General features: G+C 46.0%; 4 protein-coding genes across 4 annotated transcripts; all 4 read left to right on the top strand.

Annotated features, from left to right (window-relative positions):
• Positions 1–2,247: 2,247 nt before the first annotated feature.
• On the top strand, positions 2,248–4,153 carry K441DRAFT_743470 (SET domain-containing protein; the record flags this gene model as incomplete). The annotated part of the gene is made up of 6 exons (XM_067654405.1): positions 2,248–2,310; positions 2,376–2,414; positions 2,476–2,603; positions 2,637–2,886; positions 2,939–3,563; positions 3,613–4,153. The coding sequence occupies 6 exons, from the start codon at positions 2,248–2,250 to the stop codon at positions 4,080–4,082; spliced, it is 1,575 nt and encodes a 524-aa protein (XP_067507226.1). The 3' UTR covers positions 4,083–4,153.
• Positions 4,154–4,689: 536 nt separating this feature from the next.
• On the top strand, positions 4,690–6,691 carry K441DRAFT_630922 (alpha/beta-hydrolase; the record flags this gene model as incomplete). Its single annotated transcript, XM_067646290.1, has 6 exons — positions 4,690–4,856; positions 5,039–5,211; positions 5,274–5,321; positions 5,383–5,567; positions 5,616–5,957; positions 6,009–6,691. 6 exons carry the CDS (start codon positions 4,690–4,692, stop codon positions 6,585–6,587), a joined length of 1,494 nt encoding a protein of 497 aa, XP_067507227.1. The 3' UTR covers positions 6,588–6,691.
• A 1,572-nt stretch (positions 6,692–8,263) lies between these two features.
• K441DRAFT_675118 (uncharacterized protein) lies at positions 8,264–12,037 on the top strand (the record flags this gene model as incomplete). Its single annotated transcript, XM_067650825.1, has 3 exons — positions 8,264–10,572; positions 10,623–11,402; positions 11,467–12,037. The coding sequence occupies 3 exons, from the start codon at positions 8,264–8,266 to the stop codon at positions 12,035–12,037; spliced, it is 3,660 nt and encodes a 1,219-aa protein (XP_067507228.1).
• An 806-nt stretch (positions 12,038–12,843) lies between these two features.
• K441DRAFT_685388 (uncharacterized protein) lies at positions 12,844–14,255 on the top strand (the record flags this gene model as incomplete). Its single annotated transcript, XM_067651877.1, has 2 exons — positions 12,844–12,902; positions 12,956–14,255. 2 exons carry the CDS (start codon positions 12,844–12,846, stop codon positions 14,253–14,255), a joined length of 1,359 nt encoding a protein of 452 aa, XP_067507229.1.
• Between the last annotated feature and the right edge of the window lie 605 nt (positions 14,256–14,860).

Here is a 14,860-nt window from a genome sequence, read left to right on the forward strand (position 1 = left end):
GCAGGCAAGCCGAGCATGAGTCACATAGGGAGTCGATGGAAGAGGACGATATGGTAAAGAGTAGGCAATAGCCTCGTACGGAGAGAGACGAACCGATGAGGAGGGAAGGGCTGCAAGCCTGAGGTGCTTATAAGAAGGTGCCAAGGGCTAGCCGAAGGCTAGCCTTGGCGACCCCTAAGAGCCCCTAGGCGATGCAGCCGAGTAAGGGACCAAAAGTACCCTTACAACTAACTATTTTATATATATAAAGACTAGTAAAAGGGGTTAAAAAGGGATTAAAAGACATTATTATGATAAGCCTCTTTTAAAGACCTTGTTAGGTAATCGGTTTACGACCTACTACTAACCTATATCGGCCTTATATATTGTTTTACGCAGCGTGTTTAGTAAGTATACTAGATAGTTACTTATCTTTTTAATGTATTTAGTTAGTTAACTAATATAGAGCTTATACTTTATATCTCTCTATAAATATAAATATATTATATAATAATAGTAAAGATTGTAAAAGGCCTTAGTGGGTACTAATACCTAGATATATTTATAATATATACTAAATACCGTTTTATATAGAGAACGAGTATTAACTACTTTATATTAAGTAACTTAACTCTAAAGATAAGTACGGCCTATAATAGATAAAGTAGATATAGATAATACTACTTTACTTCTTGTTTAAAAGGTATTTTAAATATACGTTTTTAGTATACCTAGTTTAGGAATGCCTTACTTCTTTAGATAGGGTAAATAAAATAGGCCTACTTTTATCTATTACCCAACCCATTTACCTATACGTTAAGATAATTTAAGTAATTATCTAACTTATTATAGGCCCTAAGAATTAATTAATATCACTAGCTTTATATATCTAATCACAACGATTTTAATATATTAATCTAATTGGCTAGATCCTTATCGACAACCTATAGATATATTTTGGCCGGTTAAGGGATAAAGATTGTATATTAATATATTACTATATAATCGCGATAAACCTAAATAGGAACTGTTAGCATATCTACTTGAACTGTTTAAAGATATTTTATAGAGTAGACGTCATAGCTCTCGGTTTTGGCACATATTTAATAGAGTACCGCCCTATCCAAAACTCAGCCAAGTCTTAAGCTTAATGTCCCAATTGCTAAACTTATATACAATCCTTCTTGGACAAGAAATGCGATAAGCATACTTTGGCCTATTTTTGGAAATTAAGGTGCATAAGCTTTAAATATTGTATGGGTTGTTAGATAATATTAGAGAACTTTTTATAGAAGTATTAATTTTAACCAATATAAGATCCTCGTAACTAATGGCTAAGAGATCGGTTGGTTCCTGCTTCAGATTCAATCTAAAAGTTTTAGAACCAGTTGATCTAGAGTTTAAATCTAAGACTATTGTTCGGTTAAAATGCTTAGAGTTAAAACTTAGCTATAATATTTATAATATTTCTCTTACTATTAAATAAACATGCTAAAAAGTTAGTAACTTTATTATATAAAGCTTTTAAATTAAGGTTTTCGCATTAGTTTAAAAAGGAGTCTTAAGTTTCTTATTTAAATTAACGGTTAATCTAAAGCCTTTGGATTATATATACCTGTGCCATTGACGCATAATAAAGTGGGAAAGAACGTATCCTTTCTATCGGACTATCAGCTTAGATTCAATCTGACGCTTTTGCAACCGAACGACCCCTAAATTTTATGCCTAGCTTTGCTCTGACAACGTAACACAACTGCAGCTTCACTAAAACTACGAAAGCTTTCTATAAAACTTTATAAAATTAAAACAAGTCCTTTAAGACCTTTATAAATTATTCTCTTTTAAATATACTAATTTTAAATATAGAATAATTAATTTACCGAATAAGAAGCAACGTTGTGATTAGTAAGCAAGTTCTTGTAAGCGAAAATAAAATAGAATCTAATCTAATTCCTAAAACTTTCAACCTACTACTTACTACCTACTATCTACCACTAACGCAACAATATTGCATTTTTCCAATACAAAAGTAAGCATGTTTTTAATGTATTTAGAAAACCGTTTTTAGTGGTGTTAACGCTCAAGCAGTTTAAGTCGTTCAAAACGCCTCCTGTACGCAAAGTTTCTAGGTATGCACAGTGCAATGCTCCAGTAACATCTTGCACGATATGTCAGTCTAAATCGGACACAACGTTACTAGCCTTTACTCTAATATCCTATAAATAATAGAAAGTATGAGCAATATGCTGACTACAAACGCGTCTTTAGATGCCGCCAATAGTCATAATCCCAAGCAGCGCAAGAAGCGAGCGTGGACTACGCGTCGAGAATGTACGCACCAATCGGGTCGACACTCTGGGACCTCATTTCATCTAGAACTAACAATATTAATTTAGGTCGAAAAGGTTTTGTCAAACCGTATTAATAATGCTGGAGTAAGCAAATTTCACGCGTTTTTAACATTATGGGATAATCAATACCTTTTCCTCTAAATAGGAAGAGCAATATCTCGTGAGATGGAGAACGCAGACAAAAACCCAACGCCCGCCATTATCATGGCACAATCTTAACGAGCTGTCGCGGTGTCTTGAGTTAGTCCAAGACTACTTGGAGGTGAAGTTGAAGTGAGCCATATCTCGTCTAAAGGATAAATTAAGAGCACGTACTAAACTAGCAAGTTCTTCATATCGAAAGAGGAAATCTCCAGATGACGGTCATGATATCGAACGTATCTCACTTGCTGAGCGTCGGTTGAAACGAGAAAGTCGAGCATCATCTATAGTGAGCTCATCATCGAACTCTTCGCTGTCGTCGAGTCTGCCGCATGTCCGTCGTAATGAATCTCCGGAAATCAAGATCTATAACGGGGTTTTCGACGAGAGAAATGGTTATATCATTGCCAGATGTGTAGGTAACAGGGAACTGAACCAGTATTTCCAGATAGCTAAATCGATTATAGGCCTCAACACCAGACATGGATCACGTGAACATTCAAGACGTTCCCACAGCACAGATGCTTAACATAGCCCACAGATCGTCTACTCGATACGCTGAAGAACTTATCAGGGCTGAAATTCTACGTCGTCTGAGGCTGCTCCCAGGCCCAAAGATCTATCTAACGAATACGTACGACGCCTCTTCTCCGTCACTAAGGTTTCAATTCATCACAGAATACGTCCTCCGGGAAGGAGTAATTAAACTAGACCCAGCGACCACTGTGGGATGCCAGAAATGCAGCCCTCACATGGGCCGAGACATAGGCTGCGAATATACAAAGAAATGTGACTGTCTCGAGTACGCAGCCGTTGATGAGAACCGCCTTACTACCGAGGAGAATACCATTTACAAGTACATCAAGAAACATGGCGGAGACACTATTGGCTTACCTAAGAAATTTCCTTACTACGCAGAAGGCACGAAGAGAGCCAAGACTGGCTGTCTTGTGCCATTCTACCTAAAGTCCAGAAATCCAATTTACGAGTGCAATGATAATTGCAAATGTGGAAGGGATTGCCGGAACAAGAACGTACAGTTCGGGCGTCGAATAGAACTTGAGATATTCAAGACGAGTAGTCGTGGATGGGGTGAGTATTTCATAGTTCTTTCATTAATTTAGATGCTAATTCTCTACAGGATTGCGGTGTCGAAAAGACCTTCGAGAAGGAGAATTCGTTGATACATATCGGGGGGAAGTGATAACAGATGAGGAAGCTACAAGACGCGAAGAGAATGCTGGCAAGAGCAAGGCTAGCTACCTTTACTCTCTCGACAAGTTCGCGGAAACCGAAGGAATATCACAGGAAGAGATCTACGTGGTTGATGGCGAGTTTATGGGTGGACCCACGAAGTTCATGAACCATTCATGTGAACCGAATTGCCGCCAGTACACAGTCTCATACAACAAACATGATGCTAAGATATACGACATAGCTTTCTTTGCTTGCAGGGACATACCCGCGATGGAGGAGTTAACGTTCGATTACCTGGATAAGGATGAGGAGGACGAAAAAGACGGAGACCAAGAACCAGAACAACAGCCTGGTGAAGATGCTGTGCCGTGCTTATGTGGAGCGAAGAAATGTCGGAAATGGCTTTGGACCTGAAGAAGGTGCAATCATCCGAGTTTGCGCAAAGTGTGTCTTTGCTACACTCATGATGATGGCTATGGACCACGGCTCTCGCATCCCCTAATGGTTTCGTGTGGATTTCTTGTTAATCATGAGGATGAGTTATATGCCTGCGGCATTACAGCGACTCTGTGAATGCCTTCATCATTCCTGGACATGTTGGTCTTTTACTCATCTCTTTCGAAATGCGGCGTTTGGTGTTTTTGTCGTGGGTGTCCCTTTTTTGCAAGCAATTAATGGAGCACCTTGAAGCCTGCAGAAGCGTCAGCATTTTTATAAGCATTTTTGTAAGAATACAAGTTCTCTGCTAGCTACGAAGTATTCAAAGTTCTCTCTTGTGATGGCAGTCGAAATAAACCTCGGGTGCCAATTCCCGCAAAGTCCACAAAACCGGGTTACTACCCCACATGCCCCACACCATTCTCGTTTTTATATAACAGCTATTTCCATATAAAAGATCGGGACCTGCATATTGCTTTAATATGCTGCGAGCAGAACGAACCCGTTTTGCCTAGTCGGCCAATCAAACTCGCTTCTCGGTCTCTTGCTCTGAACAATAGTATTTCGAAAAATTTCGCCGGACATGGCCGAGTTTAAACATGGCACACTAAACGCGACGCTACGCGGCATAGATTTAGGGTGTGTGCGACAGTTCCGTGGAATTCAATATGGCCGTATACCCGGGCGGTTCAAGCGGTCTGAGATGGTGGATGGGTGGGAAGGGAAGGTGTTGGATTGTACGAAATATGGGTGAGTGAGCGACTGAACGAGCGCATATGGGTGGAGGAGAAATCTTAGATTTCAAATTAGGTCACACGTTTCGTAAATCCGTATATTTGTTAGGATCTAATTAGTCTATACATGTGCGGTCTAATATAGATGATATCTGCAATCTTGGCCAATGGGTGTTGCTAATGGAACGCATAATGCAGGCCGCGCTGTCCGCAGAATCACTATGATGTCGGACATCTGTTGCGCATCCCGGAAGACCACGTGTTTGAGAAGGAGGAGGAGAGTGAATTTGGTTGCTTGAATCTCGATGTGACGGTTCCGTCAGACTTGGGAGAGCGGGGGGACCCGTTGCCTGTTTTGGTGTGGATACACGGTGATTATCCTCCACCCTAATTTATTGTTGGAGGTAGAAGCGCTGAAAGGAATGGCTGGCAGGTGGTTCTCAGATTATGACGTTTGGGAGTGGTGCTTCAAGGATATGCGGTAGGATGAAGCCCGTAATGCTTGTGTGTAAGAGAGCGGTTCATTGCTGAATGACTGATAGATACCACAAAGATCGTGAGTGACTCGATTCTCCAGGGACACCCTATCATTGTAGTCTCGATAGCTTACAGATTGAATATTTTTGCCTTCGGAGACTGCAAGGGCGAAGTCAATCTTGCCTTGAAAGACCAGAGGCTAGCGATTGAGTGGATCCAGAAATATATTGGGAAATTTGGTGGTGATGCGGTAACGATTTCAATGCCCTCCAGAAGTCGAAAGCTGATGTAATCCCAGAGGAATGTTACACTGGCAGGTGAGAGCGCAGGGGGCGTGTATGTTCATGCACATGTTGTGACAGGCGCGCCCCTAACTAAGGCAATTCTGTCCTCCGGTTCGCTATATTTGTCGCCACCGCTGCCGCTGTACAGAGGCCAGGCTACTGTAGAGGCTCTTGAGAATAAACTGAAAGAAGCCGGACATGGCTCCCTTCAAGATGCCCCAGTGAATGAAATCTTGAAAGCTCAGGCGGCCTTGGCATTGAACTCGCTGTGGCTCCAGGATGACCCTGAATTGAGTGGCTGGCAGAATAAGACAGGAAATGCCCAGGAACTACTTGTTGGCGATGTTGAATATGAGGTACGTACTGTAGACCCAGGCTGTGACGCGTATAACTGAACTAGCAATTAGTCAATAATATGGAGAAATGGAGTCGAAACTATGACGCCACAAATGATAGTTGAAAGCTTCGCAAAAGGAGGAGAATATGCATCACAACTTAGTCGCCTATACTGCGTCTCCTTAAATAGGCCAACTCCAAGCAAAACCGGAGCCCTGGATTTCATCACAGATGCACGGTTCGCTTTGGCAGTGAGGAAGACTGCGCGGCTGTGGAGGACTGTCGGAAAGCGGGTTTACTGCTACGTCATTGACCAGGAAAACCCATGGCAAGCATCTAGCCGAGCTCATCATGCCGTTGATTTGGTGTTACTCTTTGGTGGACTAGACCTTTCCTTCAACCCCGCGGCAGAGAAGGTAGGGAGGGAGATGCGGAAGAGATGGATATCTTTTGTAAATGGCGAGGCTCCTTGGTCAAACGAGAAATCCTTCGCATTTGGTCCATTCGGAGAATACAAAGAAATAGACGCAAACGAGTTTGCTACTCGAAGAAGAGTGAAGCATTTGGATTTGCTGGAGAAAATGGACATAGCAAACATCAATGCCGTTTTTGGCGCTTTAGCTGCAGGACGTATTAGTCTCCTCAATTGAGCTATATTTTGGAGTTTTTCTGAGATTGAAAGCTTCCCTTGGTAATCTGTTAAATTTGTGGGATGTACGGTTGTGTGCAGGGAAAAGAAATGTACGAGGTTCCGAAAAGCTGTGTGGTTTCAGGGGATAGCGGGCTCGGAGTCATTGATGTTTAGTAAGGCCGCCACGAAGCATAATTTGTAATAAAGATTCCATGGTTAAACCTAGAGGTGAAGCAGGACGTTTAAGTTTATGTTTGAAGCTCTTGAGAAACTCCTGGCCTTGTGTGCCGGAAATAGAGGCCTGTATCGACAGACCGTGTTAGCGTAACAGAGCGAATACCAACATAATCAGCATATGTTAATGGAGGCTTTATAGTCGGTGCTGCAGAGGAAAAGGGCAGGAATGGTCGCAGAGGCATTGATATATAATGGGAGCATTTTGACAGCTGGCGCAAGGGAAGTTAAATGTTTGGTTCAAAATCCTCGGGTTTGGTTTTGGTGTTGGGGTCGTCGCTGGTGAGAGCCGAGATGCGGGCTGATGCGGGAGAGTGATGTGCCTGCAAAATTTCGCGCGACCTCTGCCTGACTTTCTACTCTTCCTCTTCGACCTCCACCGTCGTCCATCTCTTGCGTTATTCCCGCCGCCCACTGGCATTTAGGAGCCCAAAACCTACAGTCAAGGACCCTCCTGGACGCTGCCTCGTCATCTACCTTCTCCGTGGACGAAGCCAACGCCTGATCCGTGACTTCGATTGTCGTGCCTGGAGTACTGCAGTACCTTTTCTCCCTCATCACTATCCACCACCTCAACTGTCCGCTGCACCAACCGGAGCCGGCGAGCCTTTCCCCCTCCGCTTCTATCCACTGCACGCATTCCTTACGGATAATTTCTCCCAAAGGTCAGTCTTGCCTTGTCACGTTGCGCCCGCGACGTCAAGCTTTCTTGTTCGCCCATTCTCCACTCCAAAAAATTATGTCCGTCCCAGGACGTTAACTAGCCCGCGATTCATTGCCTGGATTCATCAGATAGTTCGTTTTCAGGCTGTCTCTAGTCCTGGGTCGTATCCCACCCCCACATATTAGCTTGCCCCATGCCACGCTCCAGCCCTACTTTACACTCTTCGCGGCTGTCCTCTGCATGAGTTTCTCGTCATCCGTCCTCCTCTTACCAGCAAATCTCGAGCGACCCAACTCCCTCAAAAATTTTGTCCCCACTACCCCCCACATGGTCTCACAACCCTGCCACTGACATTTTACGCTTTCAGATATTCTAGGAAAATACCCTAGTCAAACACGCCATCAGCAGGCCCCAGCAACTCCCTACACCTTTTTTGGCCACTTCTTGATCCTGTATCGCGTATTACCGCACACTCTCGATCTTCCATACATTACATCACGGGACAAACCCACGCCTTCCGTGGATCCAGCTCAACAAGCCAGCGCACATCCAACTCAGGACTGTCACTACAGGATATATACGAGTAGCAAAGCTAAGTGAACTTGGTGGTTACAGAACGTAGGGTGCGGAGAGGTCAGAGTGTGCACCTCTCCGGACATAAAGGAGCTGAGTATCTGTACTGGCTCGCTCGCTGAGGTGCTCCCGCTAGGGATCACTTAAGCTATTTCTAATCGTCTCTGGAACGATTACGGGACCTTATTGTGTGATTGGGTAGACAATTCCCGTACAGAGGAATCATGGCTACCACACCGCGCCGATCGGGCAGCGACGTTGCCACCATCGCCGTCCCGTTCTCATATGCACAAGCAGCTAAGGGTATGTCCTCAGGAGCTTCGACTGGAGCCTCTAGTAAAGCTGCATCTGGGACTATAACGCCATCCAAAGACCCCACTCCAGTACCTGCAACGATTCCGATGGGTCCTTCGGGAATGAGCTGGGCAGATGATACTGAGGCCAACGCATCTTCAGCTGAGCAGGTACCAGAAAAATTTTCGGGTGGTCATGAAGCCCAGGTGAACGGCACATCACCCCAACCCAAACAAGGCACTTCCCAACAACAGAATTCGACATCAAACATTTCTTCTCCTGACTTTGGGACTTCATCTTCAACACTTATCAAAGATGACGATGTGTCCTCACTACCTAACACTTCTTCCGAATCGACTTGGGAGAACAAGTCACAAACTTCAAATTCTGTCGAAAAAGCAGCAGATCAAGGTGATAACAGTTCTGATAAGGGGAAGAGTAAGGACTCTGAAAAAGTACCTTTCAAACCTCTCCAAGAGGCACCAATACCAGCGGTCAATTATTGGAAGCAAAGGGCCAATGAAGCAGCTAAGGCCAAAGCAACTTACTCTAGCCCAATAAAGTCAGCCACATCATTTCCTAGTCAAACTTCGGTCAATGGAGCACCTCAAGGACCAAACGACAAGATCAGTGGGGTTCCCAGACCCGAGCCGAGAAAGAAGAGCAAAGCCAATGCTGGTGGCGAGGAATCAGATATGGCTGTGGCTACAGCTAAAGAGAAGAAGCAGAATATGGATATCAATAGCAAAGGTCGAGACGATGACCGGTCAGCGCAGAGCCGACGAGATACTAGACCAGATATCGAGGTCGAAAAGATTAAAAAGGGTGTTAAGTCAAAGGCTTTCGAAAAGGATGGGAAGGGGAATGCGGCCGTACTTCCTCCTCCAGTTCGAGATCAAGAGTCCTGGCCTACTCCTGACAGTGCTCAAGGTGAAGATAGAAGAAAGGTGCAAGAGAAAGGCGAAAAAGGAGAAAAGGAGCGAAACCCGAGCACGTCCTCAAGACCACACGGCAAGAATGAGTGGGTTCCAGTGCCGTATACACCCAACGTGATATTCAACACGCCTCTACCAAGCACTGGTCCTAGCAGGAGAGGGGGACGGGGAGGTGCTCGAGGAGGTGCCCAAGCTGGCGGTCGCGGAGGGCCATATGCTACAAATGGTACTAGCGCTGGTGAAAAAGATGGACCTGCTTCCGCAGTATTACCCAATGGCGATCTGACAAAGCGAGGGAGGTCTGATGGATCCGCGCCGCGAGATACATCCCCAACTAAGGGCAAAAGGACTATTAGTGTAGGTTCAACTTCTTGGAAGGATACGAAATCAGCGACGACTATAAGCGAAAGGGCCGTAAAACCGACAGCATCAGGAGATTCTGATGCAGTATCGAGGAGGGGATCAGTGCTGGAAGAGTCGGGTTCGGGACAGTACTCAAATGCACAATCCAGTATCTACCCACGGCAATATCCTTCAAGTCGACCAAAGCAAAATAGGAAATACGATGCTTCCGGTCCTGCAGACAAACGAAAGGACAGTGATCTGGTATCACCAACTAAAGAAAATATTCCTGCCACATATGGCCGGCGTTCTTCAATTGCCACACAGACAGAAGGTAAGCAAAAACACCATGGGCAATTAAATATGTTCCGCCAACGTAGTCGCAAAGAAACCCTTCCGCTAACTCCTACCCAACCATCAGAGGACGGAGGAAAGCGATCTTCAGGCGTGACGGAAGGGCAAGCCTCGCAAACCAAGCCGATTACCGGTGACCGCCGAGGTGGCCAATTCGGTTCGTTCTCCGGTCGTGATCGTCCTGAAAACAGAGGCCGCGGAGGTATGCGTGGAGGAAGAGGTGGTAACCATGGGTATCAAAACGCACATCACCCCAATGGTCATCAATTCCCTAATGGCCATGCTCCGTCGCTACAAACTTCATCCACATTCCCTCTACCTCGATCTCCCACTTCATTTCACCCAGAGCAACAGAACACCTACTTCCCCGCTCAATCGCCACACTCTCGGAACTATAGGGGCAATGGTCCCCGTTCGCAGTCCATGACTACAGATAATATATACGGTCGTGTTCCGGCCACATATTCTGGAGGACCTCAATCTATCGCGCCTATTCAAACATACGTGGGAGGAATGTACGACTACCCGGTTATGCAACCGATGAGCGCAGTCCCTTACAACCCGTATATGGAACAGTACTCCGTTTTCTCGATGGTTTCTATGCAACTGTGAGTTCTTGGCCTACTGGAAGGTTATTTATGTGACTAATAATTCTTAGGGAATATTACTTCTCTGTTGATAACCTCTGCAAAGACATGTTTTTGCGAAAACACATGGACTCTAAGGGATTCGTTTTCCTCGCTGTCATCGCAGACTTCAACCGTATCAAGCAACTCACGACGGATATGGAGCTCATCAGACTCGTCTGCTACCAATCGCGTAATATCGAGTTCCGGGTCGGTGTTGACGGCAAAGATAGACTACGGCGAAGAGAAGGGTGGGAGCAGTGGGTACTGAGCGTGGGTGAGCGTGATGTTTCTGCCCAGAATGATGGACCCGAAGAACTACATCACCCACCGGTTCCACATCCACAAGGGTTTGAGTCACAGCTCCTCCCTCGCTATTCTGGGGTCTCCGCTGCGTCGCCAACCAGTCCTGGGACCGCGTCCAATGATATTGCCTATCAGCCAGTGAACGGCACTCATTCAGTTGCGCCTGTGACTGAAAGTGCAACGAATGAACCTGTGTCAGATGGCACAGCATCCTCTGTGGTAGCCCAGTCTCATCTGGAAGACACCATATCCCCATATCATGGACCAATGCCTGCGACAGGGCCCGTAAATGGCGAAGAGGACTCTTTCTCGGATGAACAAGTGGAATCCTTGAGCGTGATCGTCCGAAAGCAAGAACCGGCTCAACAGCCAGTCTCCTTTCACCCCGCTGTTTCGCGAACCTTCTCAAACGGTTCCATCGATAGTAGAAACATCGACGATGAGCTTCATAAATTCGACAGCCTACAAGCCAACGTGCAAGTCAACGGCAATGGTCCTTCACAGGGGTAAGCCACAGGCGGAGAAGAGCATGTGGTGGCAGGATTCTCACTGATACCAATGGTTTTCTAGTGATGACGGCAAGAAACAAGATGAACCCGAGAGGTCTTTGAGTCTATCTTTACCTGGCAAAATTCCCACCATGAATCCTGTTCGTCTTTTTTGGGTTAAAGACAAGGATGCTCCTGTTGAGTCGCTGCCACCTGATGCGACATACGAATTCTATACCCATTTACGCTCAAAAGCCCTTGAACAACGTCATATCGCTTCCGCTGGTAATTGTCCCTACGACATGGATGTTTTGTATCAGTTCTGGTCTCACTTTCTTATCCGCAACTTCAACACCCGTATGTACGACGAGTTCCGCCACCTTGCCTTCGAGGATGCCATGCAAAAGATGTCCGACGTTGGAATGAGAAATCTTATTAAATATTATGGGGAGTCATTGTCGAGCCAAAGCACGATACGCGAGCGCATTGCTCGCCATTATGTGGACTTGGTCAAATCAGAAAATCCCGATTACGAACGGCCAGCATTCAAACAGCTTAGATCTGCATGGAGGAATGACGCACTAAATTCAAAAAATCGCAAAAGAATTAGCAGTTTCATTGACGTTGATCTCAAGACCTCACTCGAACTTTAAGGTGGTATCCTGCTTATACCTAGGACGATCTTGGCTTGTTGTCCATACCTATTTACGACTCCTCAATGCATGCGGACCTTGCCTCCAGTGGAAGTGTTCGGTCGAGTATTCATTTTCTCCTAGGATAGGGGTTATTCTTGTGGTTCCAGCCTCTTCTCTCCGACAATGCTAGGGATATATCTTGTGTTGTTTTTCAAAAGTTTCCACTTGGGCGTTCTCACACGGCATGTCAGGAGGGTTGCATTTTTCACTATTGCTCGACGAAAATAGATTTTCGACTTGACGGACTCGGGTGCTCATGTCTGGAGCTTTTCTACGAAATATTTGAACTTGGAAAGCCGGGGTGGGTTGTTTTGCAAGCCGGCATGGGTTTGAGGATGGTATAGTGGTGCCTTCCTTTTTTCCTCTTTATGACCCACTTCTCCTTATCTACTTTGTCTTGCATAGCGGCATTGTATTCGCTTCAGGATCTTGTCCTTCTATCCGCTGTTGCGTGGGCTTAAACTTTGCTCTGTTCACGTAGTTCAGCTGGCCACAGTGGTCCGTAAATAAAAAAGATGTTTGCTCCATGTTTCTTTTCCTAGGTTATGTATTACTGCTATTTGATGTAACTGGAATTCTTAATACCGCGACCTAGAGCAGAGCTTTCGGTGTGGGCGGGGATCGATGCTGCCAAGAAGTCGGAATTCTCCGGAGTGACGCATTCGACAAGCACCGCCACCCAACCTAAAAGACCCTTCCCCCACAACTTGATCTTCTTTGTTCTTCCTCCCTCTATCCCAGAGTCTGGTCGTAGACACTCCACCATGGCGCCCACGGTGGCCCACCTCCATAAACTGGTGGCCAAGAATGCGAAAGTGTTCAAGTATGTCGTCGCTGCTGTAAACTAGATCTCAAACTCCACTAAAGGTCTCATAGGGCTGCCTGGAACAACACAGCACGTCTCATACAGAATCAACTTCCGCCTTCTCTCAGGCCTACTCAAGCCCAACTCCAACCTGTTCTCGCGCGCAATCCACCGCGCCAACCTATACACCCTACCGCTTTTCTAAAACAGAGTAAGGGTAAATGGTACACGACTCATAGCACCATCAATGCCACTGTTCGGCGATTCACAACTTCATCGATACGCTCCTCTGGCGTCAAATATGATCGATCATCTTTTCCGAAGTCTCGAATTGGAGCCGCTGTCAATGGGCTTGCTGGTCGAGCGCCGTTTGCCTCCACTCTCCGTCCTAATCTGACGGGAGGTACACTGAACCGAACTGCAGGAGGGTACGCTTTGGGGTCTGGCAGGGCAGGGTCAGCAAGATATTTTTCGCATACTCCCGCTGCGCCTGCACAAGTCATTCAGAATGTCTCCCAGGCCGTACGTGCTTTCCTGATCTCGGGCCAGAAAGCACAGTTCGATGGTGTCGATCCGGCAACTGGCGAGAAGCGATATAAGTCCGTGACTGCTTTACAAGAACAGGTTAATCGGAAGATGAGTAGGTTCCCAAAGGCCACTCCCGGGTCATTTATTGACTTCAGTATTAACCCTACTGTTACTGCACTCACTCCACTCAGCGCTATTTCCGGCTACTCCCATTTCGCACAAGAGAAAGAGACCCTTAACAGTGAAGGCCTCCTTGACATGCTTTCCGTCGACTTCTCGAGAGCTCTCAAGGAGCTTTCCACTGTTTTGAATGATTTGAAGCGTCTGTCCGCTTTAGGGGACCTTCCAATCACATACCACTCATCGACTTTGCGGGTACATTTCCCGGGCTGTGACGCGGAAACTGTAGAGAAAATATGCAATGAGCTTGGTGTTCAGCGTGGTGTCGTTGGTCAAGATGAAGACTTTGACGCCTTTGTCGGCACCGAAATTGCATTGCTCTTCCCTTTCGCTCCTAGCGCTACGCCTTCGGAGAACTCTTTCTTTGCAAAGTCTGTATCGGAGCGGCAAGAGCAGATCGACTGGCGTCATATGCTATCTCCAGAACACCTATCGACTCCCGAGGAATACTCGACGCATTCGGAGGACGGTTTGGACTTTGAGGATGTGGGTGACAATAATCCGTGGCTTTCCTCTCCTTCGGGATACGAGAGCTTGCATACTAGCGATATCGACGACTTTGCGACTTTTCGTGAAACGCCTAACCACCATACCCCTCTCGAGTATCAGGGTATCGAAGGGATCTATCGGTTCATGGAACAATGCGAATCTACTCGGAGGTAAATAACGGTCATTACGGGAGGCGGCTTCTTCAGGCTATAAGTTGGAAGCTATTTGATCATTCGGATCCAAACCGGCATCATTAGGCAGCGTTTTCCTTTGTCGAGATAAATAAAGAACATATCCACATTCTCATGTTTGAAAATAGGACAATCAATGGAAAAAATAGGCTACACGGACGGACTCGCTTAGGCTTTAACATCTACTTCCTTCAACTGACACTGTGATGGCCACCGAGATATATGCATTGAAGTTTGCAGGCGCGAAAGCGATGAAAAGCAGCCCCGAGGTCAGTACTTAAGCATTAGCTTGGCAGCATGAGCAGCATTGGTACCTGGTTATTACGTATGACGAATTCAGAAACGCAAAGGTTGGCTTAGCAGTTCCCCGCATGGGCTATCGGGAAGCGGCACTTGGTCAGCTTCTTCCCCCACTACGCCTCTAATGACTCCAGTTGCGGTCGTAAAAAGTTATTATTTCCGCGCGGAAATCGCTATGCCCGCCTTTATTCCGTCCAGACATCCTGCCCAAGGAGATACCGTCCTTCACCTTATCTCATTTGACATAGGTAGAATACCTCTTCAACTACCCACTCAAATTCCCCCTAG

This window comes from Cenococcum geophilum (genome assembly GCF_001692895.1).
Source record: "Cenococcum geophilum 1.58 unplaced genomic scaffold K441scaffold_9, whole genome shotgun sequence".
Lineage (NCBI taxonomy): Eukaryota > Fungi > Ascomycota > Dothideomycetes > Gloniales > Gloniaceae > Cenococcum > Cenococcum geophilum.